We start from the raw sequence: 22,486 nt of genomic DNA, 5'->3' as shown, positions 1-22,486 counted from the left end.
CTGTGAACTACTCATCAATTTTATTGGTCTACTGTTACCAGGCAAAATGTTTTCGGCGGCATGAAAAAAAATAATACATTAGCCGCTCCGTATTAAAGGCCGCAGAGTTCAAAGCTGTTCAAAATGTGGGAAAAAAGTAGCGGCTTAAAATCCGGAATCTACGGTATATGTCCAGAACCATCAAATATTCCTTATATTAGTGGTCACCAACCTTTTTAAGCCCAAGATCCCCTACCTTGGCCTTAGTGAAAGGCAAGATTGACCACAGATCGATTAGTTACACGCATGCGCACTGAGCAGAAAAGACCGGAGGTAAAACCCCGCAACCCGGAAGTAGAAATAATGTATGAACACCAGGGGTACCCACCCTTTTTTGCACTGCGGACCAGTTTAATATTGACAATATTCTTGCAGACCAGCTGACGGGGGGGGGGGGGGGGGGGGGGGGGGCTGTTAAACACGACGGGAATACAGCGATACTTGAAGCAGGTTCCTTATGTCCAGTCTATTCCGCAATTTAGTTTTCGCAGCTCTCGGCACTTAGCTTCTGTCCCGCTTGCTCACATTTTTTCTGCAGAAAAAACTCAAAACGGGTTTGTCTTTAATTGCAGGGTGCTTGGACTCAGGGTACTGAAGCTGTTTTGAAGGCTTCATTGCCTCATTAGACAGCCTCCCGGACCGAACTGCAGCCAGCACCTTGGCCAGGTGCGGCTGCTCGTGGGTGGGGTGAGAGGACAAGGTCAGGGCCGGAGGTCCCCGTGCCGGGCCCGCAGCAGTCGCAGTCCAGAGAGAGCGACCAATTGAGCGAGGAGTGCGACAGGACGCGTGCCCGCCCCCCGCCCCCCCCCCCCCCCCCCCCCCGTAGGATCTATCGGCCGAGAAAAGATTGTTTCAGTCGATCGCAGTGCGGTAGGTGCTCTGCTACTTACAAAACCCTGAGCCCGTTTGTGAATATTTTAGCACCGGGTTCCCCACAAACATTCGGTGTGCTAAACAGGTTCAGAGGCCCATCTGTCCGCGCTCCAGGCAGGCCAGTAGCATCGGCACTTCCCATCAGCCTCGCTCTGGGCCAGTAGCATCAGCACTTCCCACCGGCCGCACTCCGGGCCAGTAGCATCGGCACTTCCCACCGGCCACACTCCGGGCAGGCCAGTAGCATCGGCACTTCCCACCGGCCACACTCCGGGCCAGTAGCATCGGCACTTCCCACCAGCCTCGCTCCGGGCAGGCCAGTAGCATCGGCGGTTCCTGTCGATTGCACTCCGGGCCAGTAGCATCGGCACTTCCCACCAGCCTCGCTCCGGGCCAGTAGCATCGGCACTTCCCACCAGCCTCGCTCCGGGCCAGTAGCATCGGCACTTCCCACCGGCCTCGCTCTGGGCCAGTAGCATCGGCACTTCCCACCAGCCTCACTCCGGGCCAGTAGCATCGGCACTTCCCACCAGCCTCGCTCTGGGCCAGTAGCATCGGCACTTCCCACCGGTCTCACTCCGGGCCAGTAGCATCGGCACTTCCCACTGGCCTCACTCCGGGCAGGCCAGTAGCATCGGCAATTCCCACCTGCCTCGCTCTGGGCCAGTAGCATCGGCACTTCCCACCGGTCTCACTCAGGGCCAGTAGCATCGGCACTTCCCACTGGCCTCACTCCGGGCAGGCCAGTAGCATCGGCAATTCCCACCTGCCTCGCTCTGGGCCAGTAGCATCGGCACTTCCCACTGGCCTCACTCCGGGCAGGCCAGTAGCATCAGCACTTCCCACTGGCCTCGCTCCGGGCAGGCCAGTAGCATCGGCACTTCCCACCGGCCTCGCTCTGGGCCAGTAGCATCGGCACTTCCCACCGGCCTCGCTCTGGGCCAGTAGCATCGGCACTTCCCACCGGCCTCGCTCTGGGCCAGTAGCATCGGCACTTCCCACCGGCCTCGCTCTGGGCCAGTAGCATCGGCACTTCCCACCGGCCTCGCTCTGGGCCAGTAGCATCGGCACTTCCCACCGGCCTCGCTCTGGGCCAGTAGCATCGGCACTTCCCACTGGCCTCACTCCGGGCAGGCCAGTAGCATCAGCACTTCCCACCGGCCGCACTCCGGGCCAGTAGCATCGGCACTTCCCACCGGCCTCGCTCCGGGCCAGTAGCATCGGCACTTCCCACTGGCCTCGCTCCGGGCCAGTAGCATCGGCACTTCCCACTGGCCTCGCTCCGGGCCAGTAGCATCGGCACTTCCCACTGGCCTCGCTCTGGGCCAGTAGCATCGGCACTTCCCACCGGCCGCGCTCTGGGCCAGTAGCATCGGCACTTCCCACCGGCCGCGCTCTGGGCCAGTAGCATCGGCACTTCCCACCGGCCTCGCTCTGGGCCAGTAGCATCGGCACTTCCCACCGGCCTCGCTCTGGGCCAGTAGCATCGGCACTTCCCACCGGCCTCGCTCTGGGCCAGTAGCATCGGCACTTCCCACCAGCCTCGCTCCGGGCAGGCCAGTAGCATCAGCACTTCCCACCAGCCTCGCTCCGGGCAGGCCAGTAGCATCAGCACTTCCCACCGGCCGCACTCCGGGCCAGTAGCATCAGCACTTCCCACTGGCCTCACTCCGGGCAGGCCAGTAGCATCAGCACTTCCCACTGGCCTCGCTCCGGGCAGGCCAGTAGCATCAGCACTTCCCACTGGCCTCGCTCCGGGCAGGCCAGTAGCATCGGCACTTCCCACCGGCCTCGCTCTGGGCCAGTAGCATCGACACTTCCCACCGGCCTCGCTCTGGGCCAGTAGCATCAGCACTTCCCACCAGCCTCGCTCTGGGCCAGTAGCATCGGCACTTCCCACTGGCCTCGCTCTGGGCCAGTAGCATCGACACTTCCCACCAGCCTCGCTCTGGGCCAGTAGCATCGGCACTTCCCACTGGCCTCGCTCTGGGCCAGTAGCATCGACACTTCCCACCAGCCTCGCTCTGGGCCAGTAGCATCGGCACTTCCCACTGGCCTCGCTCCGGGCCAGTAGCATCGGCACTTCCCACCAGCCTCGCTCCGGGCAGGCAAGTAGCATCGGCACTTCCCACTGGCCTCGCTCCGGGCCAGTAGCATCGGCACTTCCCACCGGCCGCGCTCCGGGCCAGTAGCATCAGCACTTCCCACCGGCCGCACTCTGGGCCAGTAGCATCGGCACTTCCCACCAGCCGCACTCCGGGCCAGTAGCATCGGCACTTCCCACCGGCCGCACTCCGGGCCAGTAGCATCGGCACTTCCCACTGGCCTCGCTCTGGGCCAGTAGCATCAGCACTTCCCACCGGCCTCGCTCTGGGCCAGTAGCATCAGCACTTCCCACCAGCCTCGCTCTGGGCCAGTAGCATCAGCACTTCCCACCAGCCTCGCTCCGGGCAGGCAAGTAGCATCAGCACTTCCCACCGGCCGCACTCCGGGCCAGTAGCATCGGCACTTCCCACTGGCCTCGCTCCGGGCCAGTAGCATCGGCACTTCCCACCGGCCGCGCTCTGGGCCAGTAGCATCAGCACTTCCCACTGGCCTCGCTCCGGGCAGGCCAGTAGCATCGGCACTTCCCACCGGCCGCACTCCGGGCCAGTAGCATCGGCACTTCCCACCGGCCGCGCTCTGGGCCAGTAGCATCAGCACTTCCCACCGGCCGCACTCTGGGCCAGTAGCATCGGCACTTCCCACCAGCCGCACTCCGGGCCAGTAGCATCGGCACTTCCCACCAGCCGCACTCCGGGCCAGTAGCATCGGCACTTCCCACCAGCCGCACTCCGGGCCAGTAGCATCGGCACTTTCCACCGGCCGCACTCCGGGCAGGCCAGTAGCATCGGCACTTCCCACCGGCCGCACTCCAGGCCAGTAGCATCGGCACTTCCCACCAGCCTCGCTCCGGGCCAGTAGCATCGGCACTTCCCACCAGCCTCGCTCTGGGCCAGTAGCATCGGCGGTTCCGGCCGACTGCACTCCGGGCCAGTAGCATCGGCACTTCCCACCGGCCGCACTCCGGGCCAGTAGCATCGGCGGTTCTCACCAGCCACACAAGGCGAACACTGGCGAAAGGTTGTCACTGCATTTAGGCGACTGATGACCTCGCGTGGGTTCAAGTTCAACAGTGGGCTGACAGGGAATGAGGAAAGGTGCAGCTGACTCATATCCTTTCCTCGCGGCCCAGTGGTTGGGGACCACTGAGTAGTCCCACTGAGTAGACCACTGTGTAGTGCGTGGCGGGGAAGCTACACGCATGCACACTGGGCAGAAAGAACGGAACTAAAACCCCGCAACCCGGAAACAATCTCTCAACAGTATTTGTGCATTTATTTTTCTTTTCTTTTCTTTTTTTTTTCCGGGATCTACTGGGAAAGTCTCAAAGATCAACTAATCGATCATGATCGACGGGTTGGCGACCACCACCTTATATGTTAACCCTTTCATTCCCAGGATCATTCTTATAAACCTCCTGTGGGCCCTTTACAATGCCAGCACATCCTTTCTTACATATGGGGCCCAAAACTGCCTGCAATACTCCAAACGTGGTTTGACCAATGCCCTATCAGGTCAGAGCATTTTATCCTTGTTTTTATATTCTGGTAATCTCAAAAGTAATGCCAACATTGCATTTGCCTTTCTCACTGTTCAACTGACTTAACCAGCAAGTTAACCTTTGGAGAATCCTGCACGAGAACTCCAAGGTATTACCAAGGTTAAGCACAACAGGTACATGGGAATGCTACCACTGCATTTTTCGCTGCAAACTGATTGGAATATATTAGCATTCTTTCTTCACTGCAGGATGCATATTTTAGAGATCCCTACCCAAAAACATGAACATGTCATTACAAAGAAGATTGAAGCTGATAATGAACACAATCACTACTTCGAGGGAAACTGAAGAAATACAAAAAAATGCTCACGTTGTGAATTTAAGAGTGGGAAATCTTTTTAATAACAGATGAGTCATGTAGTGTCTGGATCTATTTCTTTTAGAACCATAAATCTCATCTGCGCAAGCGCATTGCTCTCTCTCACTGCAATGTGAATACACCAGATAAAGCCATCTCTCGCATACTTGCTTTTATTTCATTGATATGTAGTTGTGCACAGACACAACAAATTGGTGACAAGTACAAAGCTAAATGTCAGAAAATGTCACGAACTGCACCAACAGTTATGGGATGAAACAGTGAGAGTTAAACAGCATAAGAAAGCCGTCACAGACACTAACAAAGGAACACGCAAGACGTGCTTAATTTTAAGTGAGAATAATGAGAAGATGGCTTCAGTCAGGGAAGTTGACGAATTTGTTGGTGCTAATGAAGGCTGGGAGTCATATATCGAGAACGTTGAACTGTATTGTAATGCAAATAATGTGGAGGAGCAAAACACTGCACTTCTTAGCTTAATGGGCTGAAGAACGTACAGTCTCTTAAGCAACTTAGTAAACCCTGCAAAGCTAGCAGGCAAGATGCTTGATAAAAGTTGTTACAATTTTACCAAATCACTTGAGTCCTACATCGCTGGTAATAGCTGAGAGATTTAGATTTTACAAAAGGAATTAAAGGATGAAAGTATTTCTGAATAGACAGCAGAACTGCGCAAACTTTTCCAGTACTGTGATTTCAGATGGACTTTCTAATGCATTAAGGGACAGGCTTGTATGTGGCATGCACAGTCAAGGCACTCAAAAGAGGCTACTGTCCAAAAGAGACTCAACCTTAGAACAGGCATTGACTATTGCAATATTGTTAGAAACTTCAGTAGAGGATGCAGCAGAACTACAGAAAAGGAGGTTAGAACATGAAATACACAAAATGTCCCTGAATGATGCAAAAAGCCAAAGATGTTATTGATGTAGCAAATCCTCCCATGACTGTTGGTTCAAAGAAAAAGTTTGCAGAAAGTGCCATAGATAAGGTCACATGGAGAGAATGTGCAAGGCAGACAAAAAGCACAACCGAGTGAGAAGTCTCATACATAAAACTAAGATACCATGAGAGAAGACCTCAGTGAGGACTTACGCAGGTGAAAAAGTGTACCCCAAAGGCAAACTGGAAGTAAATATGACATATCAAGGCAAAACACAACAATTAGACCTCAATGTATTGAAAAGTGGAGGGCCAACACTTTTCAGACATGAATGGTTGAGAAAAATCCAACTAGACTGGCATTCAACCAAGGCTCTCAGCATAGCATCAACAGGCAGCAGCAGCTCAAATAGTAGCACCAACCAGAGACTGGCACAGCCGCTTAACGCTAATGAGAAGGTGTTTGAGAAGTCAAAGGCACAAAGGCCAGAATTGAATTGAATGAAGCGGCAACACCAAGATTCCACAAAGCACACCCGGTGCCTTAACACACTACTTCCTAATATGGAAGCTGAACTGCAGAGCTTGGAAGCATCTGAAATTCTCTCCAAGTTTGAATGGAGCGATTGGGTTACACCCATCATCCCAGTGATCAAGAAAAGGAAGGCCCGAGCTGCTCGCATATGTGGGGTGAGCATTTCAAGGTCAGCATCAGCCCAGTGTTGCGTACTGTGCAGTATCCCCTGCCATGAATAGAAGGTACTTTTGCATCTTTGGCAGGTGGGGAGCACTTTTCAAAGATTGACTTGTCACAAGTCTATAGTATCTGCAAATGGAGATTGAGGAGTCAAGCAGGAAGTCCCCCACAATCAATCACGAGGCACTGTTCCAGTATAATCGTCCTATCTTTGGCATTGCATCAACTCCAGCAATTTGGCAAAGAGCAATGGACCAAGTGTTCCAAGTTACACTAGAAACACAATGTTACCTTGATGACATCATCGTGACTGAGAAAAATAATGAAGAGCACCTCCAGAACCTTGGTAGAGTGTTTACCAGACTGGTGACATGGTCTGCGTACAGAGAGAGAAATGTGAGTTTTTCAAGAATAAGATCTCATATTGTGGACATGTCATTGACAAGCGTGGCTTACAAAAGTAACAAGAGAAAACTGAAGCAGTGCTACAAGCACCCAATTCTGAAAATGTGTCACAACTCAGGTCATATTTGGGCCTTGTAAACTACTACCACTGGTTTCTCCCAAACATCTCTACAGTGCTGCACCCATTGAATGCACTGTTACAGATAGGAGCAGAGTGGGACTGGTCAGAGAGATGTGAAAAAGCAATCAAGGAAAAAAAGAGACTAATAACATTCGATGAATTGCTCACCCATCATGACCCACCCCTGCCCATCAGACTGGCGTGCAATGCGTCCCCTACTGGCATTGGAACTGTTCAGTCACACGTTTTAAAAGATGAATCTGAATGCCTGATTGCATTTGCTTCAAGGTCACTGACGCACAGATTGACCAGGAGGCCCTTAGTCTAGTATCACTACCTCAATGGACAAAAGTTTAAGAGATCACCAGCCCCTTGTGTCCATTTTCAATCCCAAGAAGGTAATTCCATCAGCTCATCGGAACCCTATGTTTTCAGAGTTTTCAGTGAGAAGAGACCAACTGTCTGTATGTCAAAGAACGCTGATGTCTGGATCTCATGTTGTGGTTCCCTCTAAACTGCACATCTAAGTGCTAGAAAATCTGCATGAAGGACAGCTGAATACAGTCAAGATGTAGGGTCTCGCCCAGAGCTACATGTGGTGGCCAAGAATAGATAAACAGATTGAAGACGTGGCCAAAAGCTGTTTGGGATGCTATACCCATGGCAGTGGCCGACATCACCATGGCAAAGAGCTTATATTGACTTTGCTGGGTCATTCATGGACTCCATGTTTCTGATTGCTGTGGATGCTCATTCAAAGTGGCTGGAGGTTATACCAATGAAGTCAACCACCTCAGCAAAGATCACCTCTGCTCTGAGGACTATCTTTGTCGGAAATGGCTTACCAGAACAAATTGTGAGTGACAACGGACCACAGAACATGTCAAAAGAATTGTGACTGTTCATGAAGAAAAATGGCATCAGACATTTCAAATCAGCTCCTCACCTCACAGCAATGAATTGATTAGCTGAAAGGTTTATCCAAATCTTCAAGAAGTCCATTAAAACTATGGACAAGGAGGGCACAAGGTGGACAACTTCCTTTTTGTGTATCAGAACTCTGTTTATGTGTTCATAAATCAAATACCTGCAATGCTGTTCATGATCAGGATCTGAGAACTCACATGGACCTCCTGAAACCAGACCAACAGAGGGAAATGCAGAATAGCAGAATAGTTCAACCAGTTGCCAAGTGAAGCAGCAAGGAGCTTCGAGATTGGACAGGAAGTCCTAGGACAGGATTACCGAGAAGACAGTGGACATGCAGTAAGATAGCTGCAAGAACTGGACCACTGATGTACACAGTCAAAGTTGGAGTTCAGACATGGAGAAATCATGTGGACCAGATAATGGGCATTCAACTGAAGAACACATCCGAGTCGAATGCATCCAACAAGACGGACTCATTACAATCACCGAACTTATCTCTCAGTGATGATCATATCACTGACAGCAACATGATACCAGAAACCAAGAACGTTGTCTTTGACAAGACACCTACCAAAACTGATGCCACTGCACAAGTCCAAAGTCGCTATCCTGAAAGGAACAGAGCGTCACCTATAAAGCTGAACCTTTATAACTATGAAGTTCATTATGGATGCTTATTGTGAAAGTATGTTTATTTGGAATATGGATTTGTGAAAGGAAAATTGAACATTTTGTACATATACAGTTTTATATTACATTAATCTAAAGGGGGAGGAAGTGTATTGTATAGACCTATTTCTTTTAGAGCAATGAACCCCTCCACTTGCTGTTGACTGCGCATGCGCTGTTGTCTATGTGTGCACGTTGTCCTCTGTCACTCTCTCTCACTGCAATGTGAATAAACCAGTTAAAACTATCTCCCACATGCGTGCTTTTATTTAATTGATATGTAATTGTGCACAGACAACAGGTCACGCTCCACAAGAAATCCAGTCTCTCACCTGAAGCCACAATATATTTCTATGGTTATTCCATTTGAGTTTCTCATCGATGGTTTCCCTCAGGATGTTGATGCTTGGGGACTGTTCTAGTCATACCATTGAATGTTAAACATTCGCTTGTTAGAGTTGGTCAATGCATGGCATGTAGGAGACCTTAATTTTGCATCCCAATTGCCTGTCCAAGTCTCAATGTTACTCAGGTCTTGAGGCACACAAATATTTCCTAACCCTTTGAGAAACTGAACACCAGTCATAAATAATACCCACATTTTGTTAAACAATAAGAGTTCTGCAATTTGATTTCCGTTATAAAACTCTAATTGCAGTATTTTAAAATTCAATTAAAACTGGCTTACTATCAAGGATGTTTGAGAAACAAGAGAAACATTGATCAAAAAGAGCAATATGCCATAACTATTGTGGCACAGTAACATAGCAGTTAGCACAAGTTTTACAGCACCAGCAATTTGGTTTGATTTCCAGCTACTGTCTTTAAGATGTTTGTACATTCAGCCCATGATCACGTGGATTTCCTCCAGGTGCTCCGATTTCCACCCACATTACAAACAGATACAGATTAGGATCAGTAAGTTGAGGGCATGCTATGTTGGTGCCGGAATCATGGTAATACTTGCAGGTTTTCCCTAGTGCAGCCTTAGACTGTGTTGGTCATTGATGGAAAATATGCATTTAATTATATGTTTCAATGAACATGTGACAAATATTGCTAATGTCTTTAAGTAATGTTAATTACCACATTAATATTACTTAAAGACAAGAACACACATTACACAGAATGTCATCTTCAATAGAATATTTCAAAACTTCATTACTTTCAACTCAATTATAAGCAAGAATGGTGATAGGAAAAAGAGTAATCCGATCTGTCAAGCTCTCTCATTAATTATTTTTAATGGGATCGGTCCATCCTATTGACAATACTTATCAATGCTGGAGTTCATTGACAAGATTTTCCTTGCATCTCCCACAAGTGAAACCATAACTGGTCATAAATCAATTTCACATATAAATCAGATGTATGGCTTGTATGCAACAATATATGAATGTCATTTAAGGATATTTCTCCTTAATTTCACAAATAAGAATTCCTCTTGGTATCTTTTCCCTTTAATATAGCAAATAAATTTCTCAGTTACAAAAGCACTATAAATAAGGAATGCTCTCATTTTTGTTATGTTATTAATTTGGCCTGCTTTTATTCCCTACCCCCAGGCTCAATATACATTTCCTGAGACTGGCCTGCAAACATACTTCTATTGCTCTTGAGCCACCTGCTAGCAAGTGCCCAGGGGATGCACTATGATTTATGCTACCTGTCTTTGCACTGCACTGCACAGTGGACTCCCCTTGTGCAAGCTTCTGCAGGCATCCCAGTGTTCATGTTTGGAAATATCTGCCCATGGAGTCTGCACTGTTCAACCTAATCCAAATAGAGTAATCTCACTGAAATTAATATGAGAAAGACTGCCAAAAAAGGCAAACTAACCATTTTACATCATTCAGTTTAGTTTACAGCAGCTTCAGGGCTTCTTTAAAGCATTTTGAATCGTTCCAATTTTTTTTGCATTTTTCATTGGTTCAGGGCATTTTGAATGTTTGACAGTCAAAAGCATTCACAAATGGAGCAACGAAACTGGCTACAAAAGCCAATCTCTGAATATTGTTGGCTATTTAGGATAAAGTGATCCTGAGCTGCACTATACTCCATAAAGCCATAGACCAATGTAAGGAAGCAGACTTCGCAGCTTAAGACTAAGCCAGGTATCATAATTGAAGTAAAAATGTAGTCACCAACAAATTTTACATAAAAGTAATTCCCTGCTGGCAAAGTGTTATACACTGTTTCTTTAATCAGGTGGTGGAAAATACAGTAAATATACTAAATACAACAGATTGATTTTTTTTGGAGTTACACTCATAAAATAAAACTATTTGAAATTATTTTGACAAGTTAGTATGAAGTTAAGGATTCATCATAAGCTCCAAAAACTTGAAATAAATCTTTTACTTTGCTTTTTTTCAAATTTAGCCCTTTCCTCTTTTAAAAGATGTGTGCATATTTTAAAATATAATTTATCACCATCAATGCATACAAAACTACTACCTTCAGTGAGTGAGTTGTATTTCATCCATTTTTGGCATGGAATGAGCAGTGCATTTTGCCCTAATACCACAGAAAACTAACTAGGACAAATCCACTTTAAAAAAACACTTCAGGTGATCCCTGCATTACAGAGGGGTTATGTTCTGTAATGCAAACACCTTTTTCTATTGAGTCCTGTTAACAATGGAGATGCATCCCTATGGAATGTTTCCCTTTCATAATAAACTATTTTTCCGCAGAGATGATAAAGTGACCAAATGTCATTTAAAAGCTGAGGCAACAGACTGGGAAGGTGGACAGGGCTCATGCAAAAGTAACAACAAATAAGTCATTAATACTGTGGAGTAATAAAATCTGGATGTGGATGTCATCACATCAATGACACTGGCAGTCGCAGCAAGTCACTCCAGTTTGAGGATGTCTCAGAGTGCAGAGCAGCCACAATCTTCAATGGTGAGGCATTTTTGTCTGACATGCAAGACTCATGCATTAGGAAAGAGTTTCAGATATAGGGATATCAGGAAAAGGCATGGGATTTGAGGCCATGGCTTCATGGAAGAAAGGTGGTTCAGGGGAGTAATAGGTAAAAACAGTGACTGAGTGAAAGTAAAGCAGGGACCAGGACATTGCTTTAAGGAGCTGGCCATGGATACTGCTGCTCCCCACAAAGTAGTGAGTGGGTCAGAGAAAATGCCATGTTGATTACTGAAACTATTATGTCAATTACAACAGCAAAAAAAAACACCAGTGTTTTGGTGAATTGTCACTGGAAATATCCAATTTGCCAATATGTTGAACTTCCATCAGAAACTGATCAAAAGACATAGAATTTTAATTACACACTCTTTACACATAAAAAGACAAATAATTTTGTTTTCCTTATCCAATTTCAAGGCACTTGTTTAAACAATACATTCTCATTGAACTATCTTTTCTGGTATCTCATTAGTTCTGTAAGATTGCTGCACTATATTTAATCAATCTTTCACAAAAGGAAATCCAGCATCATATAATGTGAAAGCAAGCCTGAAAATAAGAACAGAAATTTCAAGAAATACCTAGCATCTGAAAAGAGAGAAAGCAGTTGAAGAATCAGAAACAACAGTTCCTTTCTCCATAGATGCAGACTGCATGGAACAGCTCCAACATTTCAGAGGATGCATTGTGGGTGCAACACATTAATGCAATCACAAAGAAAGCACACCAGTCCCCCACTCAATTAGGTGTTTAAGGAGAAATGGTACACTGCCAACGGTTTCTGTAAGCTTCTGCTGATGTACTATAGAGAGAATTCTAATTGGGTATATCACAACCTGGTATGGAGTCTCCAATGCACAGAATCACAAGAGGTTGCTCAACCAGTTCCATCACAGACACAACTGGCCCCACCATCAAGCGTACCTTCAAGAACAAGGGTACCTTCAAGAAGAGCCTGTGCCTCAAGAATATAGATTCTATCACTAAAGACCCTCAACATGCCTTCTTTGCTTCCATCATGGAGGTGGTGCAGGAGTCTGAAGACCCACACCCAACATTTTAAAAACAGCTTCTTCCCCTCCACCATCTGATTTCTGAACATCCATGCTCCCAAGAACACCAAATGTTTATTCATCTTTCTTAAAACTATCTATTTTTGTCAATTATAGTAATTTTTATGTCTTACAGTGTCCTGCTACAGCAAAACAACAAACTTCAGACCATATGACAGTGATATTAAACATAATCCTGATTATTTACTTTGATTACAGCACTATGTTGTTCTTCTATTAGGAGAGGAGTTAGAATCAGTTCTATTGGCCTTCACCATTCATCAGTGAACATCTGCACGTTTATAAAAAAATGAACTCGGGCAACAGATTAGAATCAGATTATTGTTGAAGAGGAAGCAAAGAATCACAACTCATTTGGGATTTCATAATTACTTCTACCTACTTCACATGATTTCATTAAAATAAACACCAATCTGAATAAATAATGGATGGTATATGAATATCAGTGATAGCTTCATGAGTTAAGTGGTAGAAAGTAATCAGCAAACCCTGAAGAAAGCATAATGACTGGAGGCCCCCCTGGTTCATCGGTTATTTTAAATTGCAAACAAGGGCTCTTTAATCTTTAAATGCAAATACTTTGAAGATGTATTTTTTTAAAACCTAAAGCCATCCTCAAATATTGTCAGTTCAGTGAGTCATAAACATTCTTGGTGAACAAGACACTCCCAAGAGCTGCCAGATTGAAAATAATCCGACGAGTATCACTACAAAACAGTGATACCAGCTCATTATCAAAGTTGTTCAAACTTTAATATGCACTATTTAGTTTGGCTTCCTCCACCACTTGTCTTACCTGCAGTCCTCTCCGCCTCAAAATACTCGAATCGTCCATGATACAAGTCAAATTAAAATCCACAGTTCATGCCAGTATGCAAACGCGTACAAACTGTATTAACAGCTTGTTAGCTAGTCTCTCACATCAGCAGCAGACAGGCAGGCAAATAAATTATTTCTATTTCTAAGCAGCCAGAGCTACCGGACTTCATTCCTCATTTCCGTGAGGGTTCTTGTTCTTTTGGAGTTCGTGCTGCAAAAATCCACGTCCTTCTTGACTGGAATTGGGTCTGTGCTATACAGGTCACTTAAGCAGGGCTTTTTCCTCTCATCTGAGCAGCTGAGACATATGTGATCTGACGTTGCAGTAATTCATTCACTAGTTTTGCTGGTGAGTCCATCTCAATGTCGCAGCACCTCTGAATTGTCAGTGTTAATGGGAGAGCAGACTTGGCAAATAGCCAGTAGCTATTCCCATGTGCGAATTACAGTCAGAACCCGGGATCCGTTTCCAAGACACTTCAACATGAGGGCACCATTGATATAGCCTTTTTAATCAGATTTCTCTCTTTCAGACTTGCCTTTCCCCCCCAGTACAAAAGATTCTTCTTTCCCGCTCTCTTCAGATTTGAAGTCACACTACAAAGTGATTGTTCAAATGAGATTTCTGGAAATATATAAGCTAAGCTAGCTGAATTCACTTGGAAGCTTCGCCACAATTCAGAAGAATAATATGCAAGACAAATCCAAAGTGCACTAAATGTTCAGCTCGCATATCTTGTTCCGTTATGGCAGGCAGTCCGTTTGTTGCAGATCCAGTCAGTGAGCAGTAGCACTTCCTCCCCATCTGCTGTTGAAAACAACTGAATGCAAGCAGTCAGCCAACCAACCACATGCAAGCAGAGGAAGATTTGCCTAAATTATACAGCTAGTCTGTTCATGCTGCTGAGAGAAACTCCCTGTTCCTTTGGCTCAGTCTCATTCATTCCACACTTCTTGGGTCACAAACATCACACAATCCACAAATATGACAGTTTACTAAATATTTTGTTCTGAAGTGTGCTTTCAATTCGTGAGAAACCAATTCCACAGCCTATTAAAATCAACGGGGAATACTTTCTAATGTAAAAGTTGATTCCAAGAAAAACAGATCGGAAAGCAGTTAAATTTGCACATTGAAAGCATGTCTATATCAAAGTCAAGTTTATTGTTTGCACAAGTACAGGTTAAACACCCTTTAACCAAAATGTTTTGGGGCAGAAGTGCTTTGGATTTCAGATTTTGGAATACAGTTTGAGTACACCTTATCCAAAATGCTTGGGGCTGGAAGTGCTTTGGATTTCAGATGTTTTCAGATTTTTGGAATATATAAAGAGCTAGCTTGAGATTACCAAAATTTCCGACTCTTTTTATGTGCTACCAGTCTTTGTCTTACACTTGTTCATCGCATAAACATGATTAACCTTAAAAATGATTATGTACCATTAATATAATGAAAATATAAAATATAATGTATGCAGGTTAACAAAAAAAGCATCGAGCGAATACCTGAAGTTGCTGTTGAACAACAAATAACAGCAGGCTTTCAGTCCCCACCTACGACACTGTGTTTCAATTAAAAGGTTACAATACACTGTATTTTACTTTTTGGGGGCTTTATGTAAGGTATAAAAACCATCATCGTAGACTTGTTCTCATGTTAAGAGTCCCATCAGCGACTCTCTAAAAAATGTGATGCTGTTCTGTTTGGTACAAAAACATTCAGCATCGTAGACTTGTTTTGATGTTAGATTTGAGATCAGCAGATGCTTTAAAAATTTAATGCTGAGCTTTTTCTGAAATTTCTGTAACCAGCCTGCAAAATATTAACAATTATCTTCAATTTTCAGTTCATCGTGATAGATCTTTGCTTACTTCATGATCAGCGCACCGCTAAGCAGCACATGTTCACTCAGACACTGACAGTACATGATCGAGATCTTCATTTTTCACTTTACGCAAGGTTTTTGTATTTTTTCATTAACTTCTGTTCCTTACGTATGTGAGGTCACTTCTCATAATTGTCTGTGATCCACAGGGACCTGTGTTGTGGAATTTTCCATTTGAGATTTCATGCCAGCGGATTTCAGAAATTTTTGGATTTTGGATTTTCAGATAAGGGGTGCTCAACTTGTATCTGTATGAACAGGTACAATTACCTGTAAGAGCATTGTGGGAACAAAGCATCAGAAAGAAACATCCAACGTGCAAAAAGGAACAAATCATGCAAACAATAAAAAAAAACATGAACCACAGTGTCGCCCAAAGCAAGTCCACAGCCACGTAGGTCCTGCAGCAGATCCAGAAACCCAAAGGTCACAGCCGCAGAGCCAGATTCAGCATTGAGGCAAGTGCCGATGGCTGCAAGCCACAGCTACAGAGTTAGTTCAGTGTTGAGGTGAGTAAAGCCTCCGACAGTGAGCTGAACACTGGTTCATCCTCCACGATCAGCCTCAACGGATTAATCTTTTTAATCTGGTTTGGCGCTTAAACCATCCAAATATCAGTATATTATCCGCTCTCCGGTCCAGACCTCATCGCTTCAGTCCAACCCAAAGATTCAGTCCGGCCCCAAGTCCGTTCCAGCAATGGGTGCCACGACAGTACCCACATACTTGAGAATCCAGTTTGCTGAGACTTTCAGGGCATTACAAAAAATGCCAGGTCATACTGATGGCTCAAAACCACACCTCCCAGTCGTACAGATGGTTCAAAAGCACACCTCCAAACAGGAAGTTGCAGACTGCAAATTGCAGTTATCAAAGAAGTACATTTAGTAGAATTCTTAGAAGTCTCGTTTGCAGCCATATCTCACCAGTGCCGTCTTTGCAGGCTTCTGTTCCTCCTGTCTTATGGTAGGTGTAAAAAGATGGTTGTGGGGAACCTTTGCTAATAGATGTTACATGCCTGAAAAAGCATGTTCTGTAGTTAATACCAATGGTGCGGAAGGATATGCCTGCGATGTATTGAGCAAAGTCTACTGTTCTGTACAGCTTCTTACATTTCTGCATTCGGAATGCTGTACCAGACCACATTGCAATCAGTCAGGATACTTTCAACAGTAAATCTGTAGAAATTTGCAGAGTGCTTGATGACAAGCCAACCTTAAGAAAGTAATAAGTTGACACATTTTCCTCATCTTTGTATCTATGTGCTGGGCCCAGGACAGATTGTATTATGTTAATGCCCAAGAATTTAAAGCTGCTGAACTTCTACACTGCCAATCCCCCAATCTAGACCAGTGTATGTATGTTTGCCCTCCTTCCCCTTCGAGAAATCAGTAGTCATAGAAAAGTACAGCACAGAAACAGGCCCTTCAGCCCATCTAGTCCGTGCCAAAACATTTAAACTGCCCATTTCCAACAATCTGCACTGTGACCATGGCCCTCAATACCTCCTCCATCCATGTACCTATCCAAATGGTAAAATTGAGTTTGCATGCACCACCTGTGCTGGCAGCTCAGTCCACTCTCAAGACCCTGAGTGAAGAAATTTCCCCTCGTACTCCCCTTAAACTATTCACCTTTCATCTTTAACCCATAACTTCTGGTTCTAGCCCCACCCAACCTCATGGAAAAAAACACGTTTGCATTTACGTTATCCAAACCCTCATAATTTTGAAAACCTCTATCATATCACTTCTCAATCATCTATGTTCTAAAGAAAGCAGACCTAATCCATTCAATCTTTTCTTATAACTCCGGTCCTCTAGACCTGGCAACATCCTTATAAATTTTCTCTGTACTCTTTCAACTTTGTTTACTTCTTTCTTGTAGGTAGGCGACCAAAACTGCACACAATCTCCAAATTAGATAAATGTCTTATATAATAAGACCAATGTCTTATACAACTAAAACATAACATCCCATCTCCTATACTCAGTATTTTGATTTATAAAGGCCTATGTGCTAAAAGCTTTCTTTAAGACCCTATCTACTTGTGATGCCACTTTCAATGAATTACGAATCTGTGTTCTAGTACCTCCCTCAGTGCCCTACCTTTGACTGTGTAAGACCTACCCTGGTTGATCCTACCAGAAAGCAATACTTTGCACTTGACTGCATTAAATTCCATCTGCCATTTTTCCTGCTGGGGTCCAGATCCCACACCAGCCATGATATCCTTCCTCACTGTTCACTACACCCCTAAAGAAATTTCCCCTCATCCAAGTCCTAAATGTTATTCTTAAACAGTGCATCCTAGACTCCTCAGTGCATCCTAGATTCCTCTCTGCAACAAGTCTGTCAAATCCTTGAACAATTTTTTTAAGTTTCAATAATGCCTTTCATTTTTTCAAGTTCTTATCTGTCCAAGCTAACTTAATCTCTTTATGTCATCACTGGAATCAGTAAAGAGAATTTTCACTGTATTTATATGAAAAGTTTGTTTTGAAGAGACCAAAACAGAACACATCAGTGCAATCTCGCCAATGCAATAAGATTTCCCCACTCCAGCAACCAAAACCTGTTGAAATGAAGGCTATTAGGCCATTTGTACTCCAAATTGCCTTCTGCACTAAATGATGGCCTTCAGTGAGTTGTGTACAAGCAACCTTCATCTCTTTCAATGTCAACAATGCCCAAATTCTCATTATTTAACAAATACGTGGCTTTCCTGAAGATTTTGAAAGTAAAATGATCAGCACAAAGCCAAATACATTTTGGAACATACTTCCATTAAAAAGGCACAATATATTCTGAAATTAAGCTAATTCCTCTTGTTTACTCACAGAATTTTCAACAATAGAGAAGCCTAAATACAGAAGTTGTAATTTTAAAAGAATTGCTATTGAAAAATGCAAATTTTGAATGAGAAGGATGGACAGGTAAAGGGAAATAATAAATATACAATACCCTTGACAATAATAAATGGATTTATACAATATAGACAGATACTTGGTGCATAAATTGTTCCCTCTCAAGAAATAGATGCAGAAGATCAGTTACAGTTTATCTTATTAACTACATAAAATGACAAGACAAGGATCCAAGCAGGGAAAAATAGGCTTTATGAGCTAATTCTTATTCACATAGCCATTTATACTGTATATCTGACATCATTTCTTGAAGTATATCCAAGATGCACATCTGTTTCTCCACTGCTTAGTTTTATCATATGACTGACAATATCTTTGCTAATCTGCTGCAGATTACACTATATTGTTTGTCTATGCCTTCATTTAATATTCTTTTTAAAACAAAACTTTTCAGCTAAGTGTGCAAGTCCAAATTTGAACATTTTGCCCATCACAAACCAGTCCAGAGAGTCTACTCTGCCATAGCTGCTCCAGTTTCCATTTGAACCCCATTCTCCTGCCTTCAACCCATAACCTTTCATGCCCCAATCCAAAATCTATCTACCTCCACTTTAAATACACCCAATAACCTAGCCTCCATCAACGCCTGGCACAGATTAACCAGCCTCTGGCTAAAGAAACTCATCCTCATTTCCATTCTAAATGGCCATCCCTCTATTCTGAGGCTGTGCCTTCTGGTCCAAGTTCATCCACTAGGAAACATCTTCTCCACATCCACTCTATCTAAGCCTTTCAATATTCGATAGGTTTCAATGAGATACCCCACTGCCACCGCCACCACTCTTCTAAACTCCAGTGACTACAGGCCCAGAGTCATCAAACACTCCTCATATGATAACCCTTTCATTCCTGGTATCTTTCTCATGAATCTCTTCTGAACTCTTTCCAATGTCAGCATTCTCAGATAAGGGGTCCAAAATTGCTCACAATACTTCAAGGGATGACTCATCAGTGCCTTCTAAAGCTTCAGAATTATATCCTTGCTTTGATATTCTAGTTTCTCAAAATGAATATTGTTACGAACCCTGTAACTGGGTCACTTACCAGCAAAGATAGAGAGGTCCGTTGAAGTCTGATGGTACTATTTTTAACAGTATTTATTGATAAAAATACACAAAAATAATATCAATGCAAACATACAGATAATATACATCATCAATACTAAATCTAAAAGCGTGGGTATAATAATAATTAATAAGAACTAAGCTCTATCGTTGTCTAGGGGATAATGTATTGTCCGATGGAAATATAAAAGTCATTCAGGTCATGCAGGCTGCAGCCTTTGGTTGGAGTCAAGAGAGAGATTTTGAAACTTGCCAGCTTTTCCTTTTTATGATGTCAATCCTTTGAAATTTCGTTGGTGGTGGTCTCTTCTTTAGCTAAACCGTCTTCTGTAGCAAGGCCCGCCAATTCCGAGGCAAATGGAAAAGGACGCACGCAGGCCCCCCACCGGCTGTCGCTATTAAACACTGTCACGGGATTTCTAGCGTTTCTCCTGGTGCGTCTGAAGGGGTTGTTCCCCAGACCCTCTTTTATCCTTACTCACAGGGTCTCAGATGTCAATCAGGTTGGGATGATGCAATCCCTCAACCAGCCCACTCTGGTCATTCCCTGAGGGCTTCAATGAATAGTACAGTACTCAATACACAATTCCGTCTCCAAGAGACAATGGCCGGTATCCGTGGCTTTGTCTCTTTGAGGGCAGGACACACATTCCAAACCCTTGAGGATTCTCTCTCTCATTTCCTGGGTCCCCAGACCTGAATTAATAGCGATCTCGCGATTCTCAAAAAGGAGGGGGCTACTTTGTACCCTTCGGCCCCTCAGAGTTGTGGCACATTCGTAACAATATTAACACTGCATTTGCCTTTCTCACCACCAACTCAACCTGCAAGTTATTCTTTAGGGAATCCTGCACGAGGACTCCCAAGTCCCTTTGTACGTTGGATTTTTGAATTTTCTCCACAATTAGAAAATAGTCTTTGTCTTTATTCCTTCTACCCAAGTACATGACCATACAATTCCAGAAACTGTATTCTAACTGACACTTCTTTGCCCAGTCTCCTAAATCTGTTTGAGTCCTTCTTCAGCCTCCATCTATCTTTGTTTCGTCAGCAAACTTGGCCACAAAGCTATCAACTCCATCATCCAAATCACTAATATATTATGTAAAAAGCAGTCCCAAAACCAATCCCTGCAGAACACCGGTCATAGAACATAGAACAGTACAGCACAGTAAGGGCCCTTTAGCCCACAATGTTGTGCAGACCCTTAAACCCTGTCTCCCATATAACCACCCCACCTTAAATTCCTCCATACACCTGTCTTGCAGTCTCTTAAATTTCACTAGTATATCTGCCTCCACCACTGACTCAGGCAGTGCATTCCACGCACCAACCACTCTCTGAGTAAAATACTTTCCTCTAATATCCCCCTTGAACTTCCCACCCCTTACCTTAAAGCCATGTCCTCTTGTATTGAGCAGTGGTGCCCTGGGGAAGAGGTGCTGGCTGTCCACTCTATCTATTCCTCTTAATATCTTGTATACCTCTATCATGTCTCCTCTCATCCTCCTCCTCTCCAAAGAGTAAAGCCCTAGCTCCCTTAATCTCAGATCATAATGCATACTCTCAAAACCAGGCAGCATCCTGGTGAATCTCCTCTGTACTCTTTCCAATGCTTCCACATCCTTCCTATAGTGAGGTGACCAGAACTGGACACAGTACTCCAAGTGTGGCCTAACCAGAGTTTTATAGAGCTACATCATTACCTCACGACTCTTAAACTCTATCCCTCAACTTATGAAAGGTAGCACCCCATAAACTTTCTTAACTACCCTATCTACCTGTGAGGCAACTTTCAGGGATCTGTGGACATGTACCCCCAGATCCCTCTGCTCCTCCACACTACCAAGTATCCTGCCATTTACTTTGTACTCTGCCTAGAAGTTTGTCCTTCCAAAGTGTACCACCTCACACTTCTCTGGGTTGAACTCCATCTGCCACTTCTCAGCCCACTTCTGAATGCTATCAATGTCTCTGTGCAATCTTCAACAATCGTCTACACTATCCACACCACCACCAACCTTTGTGTCATCTGTAGACTTGCCAACTCACCTTTCTACCCCCACATCCAGGTCGTTAATAAAAATCACGAAAAGTAGAGGTCCCAGAACTGATCCTTGTGGGACAGCACCAGTCACAACCCTCCAATCCGAATGTACTCCTTCCACCATGACCCTCTGCTTTCTGCAGGCAAGCCAACTCTGAATCCACCTAGCCAAACTTCCCTGAATCCCATGCCTTCTGACTTTCTGAATAAGCCTACCATGTGGAACCAGCAGCCAACCAGGAAAGGCCGTTTTATTCCACTCATTGCCTCCTGCCAATCAGCATACTTCTATCCATGCTGGTATCTTTCCTGTGAAACCATAGATTCTTGTTAAGCAGCGTCAAGTGTGGCCTATTGTCAAAGGGCTTCTGAAAATCCAAGTACACAAAACCACCAATTCTCCATTGGCTATCATGTTTGTTATTTCCTCAATGCATTCCAACAGATTTGTCAGGCAATATTTTCCCATGATGAAACCAAGCTGATTTTGGCCTATTTTATCATGTGCCTTCAAGTACTCATAGATCTCATCCTTAACAATCTATTCCACCACCTTGCCAATCACTGAGGTCAAGCTAACTGGTCTGTGATTTCCTTTTTTCTGCCTCTCTCCCTTCTAGAAGTGTGAGGTGACTTTGTAATTTTCCAGTCCTCCAGAATCATGCCGGAATCTAGTGATTCGTGAAGGATCATTACTGTTGCCTCCACAATCTCTTTAGCTACCGTTTTCAGAACCCTGGGGTGCAGTCCATCTGGTCCAGGTGACTTACCTTCTTCAGACCTTTCAGCTTCCCAAACAACTTTTCCCAAGTAATAGCAACATCACTCACTTCTACCCCTTTATACTCGAACATCCAGCATACTACTAGTGTCATCTACAGTAAAGACAGATGTAAAATACTTATTCAATTTGTCTATTGTTCCCTTATTCTATATTACTATCTCTCCAATGTCATTTTCCAGCGAACTAATCTTGCCTCTCTTTTACCCTTTATATATATCTGAAAAAAAACTTTTAGCGCCCTTTCATTATTAGCCAGCTTACCTTGATATTTCATCTTTTCCTCCCCTTCCCCTTATAATGTTTTTAGTTGCCTTTCCTTTGTTTTTAAAAGCTTCACAATCCTCTAAGTTCCC

The 22,486-nt window shown here is 44.5% G+C and overlaps 1 protein-coding gene across 3 annotated transcripts in view; it reads right to left on the bottom strand.

Moving 5' to 3' along the window:
• The window catches only part of mast2 (microtubule associated serine/threonine kinase 2), a 405,044-nt gene that overhangs the window by 302,426 nt on the left and 80,132 nt on the right, over positions 1-22,486 (bottom strand). Inside the window, exon 1 of one of the 3 annotated variants that reach the window (XM_073062973.1) lies at positions 13,403-13,864. The exons of the other annotated variants lie outside the window; for them this stretch is intronic. Within the exon in view, the coding sequence (XP_072919074.1) occupies positions 13,403-13,441 (39 nt within the window). The 5' untranslated portion in view covers positions 13,442-13,864. Of the gene's footprint in view, positions 1-13,402; positions 13,865-22,486 lie in introns of those variants that run through there. 3 annotated transcript variants of the gene reach the window in all.

This window comes from Hemitrygon akajei, chromosome 12, assembly GCF_048418815.1.
Source record: "Hemitrygon akajei chromosome 12, sHemAka1.3, whole genome shotgun sequence".
Taxonomy (NCBI): Eukaryota; Metazoa; Chordata; class Chondrichthyes; order Myliobatiformes; family Dasyatidae; genus Hemitrygon; species Hemitrygon akajei.
Note: the sequence above shows the minus strand (reverse complement) of the source record. Positions and strands in the feature narration are given on the sequence as shown.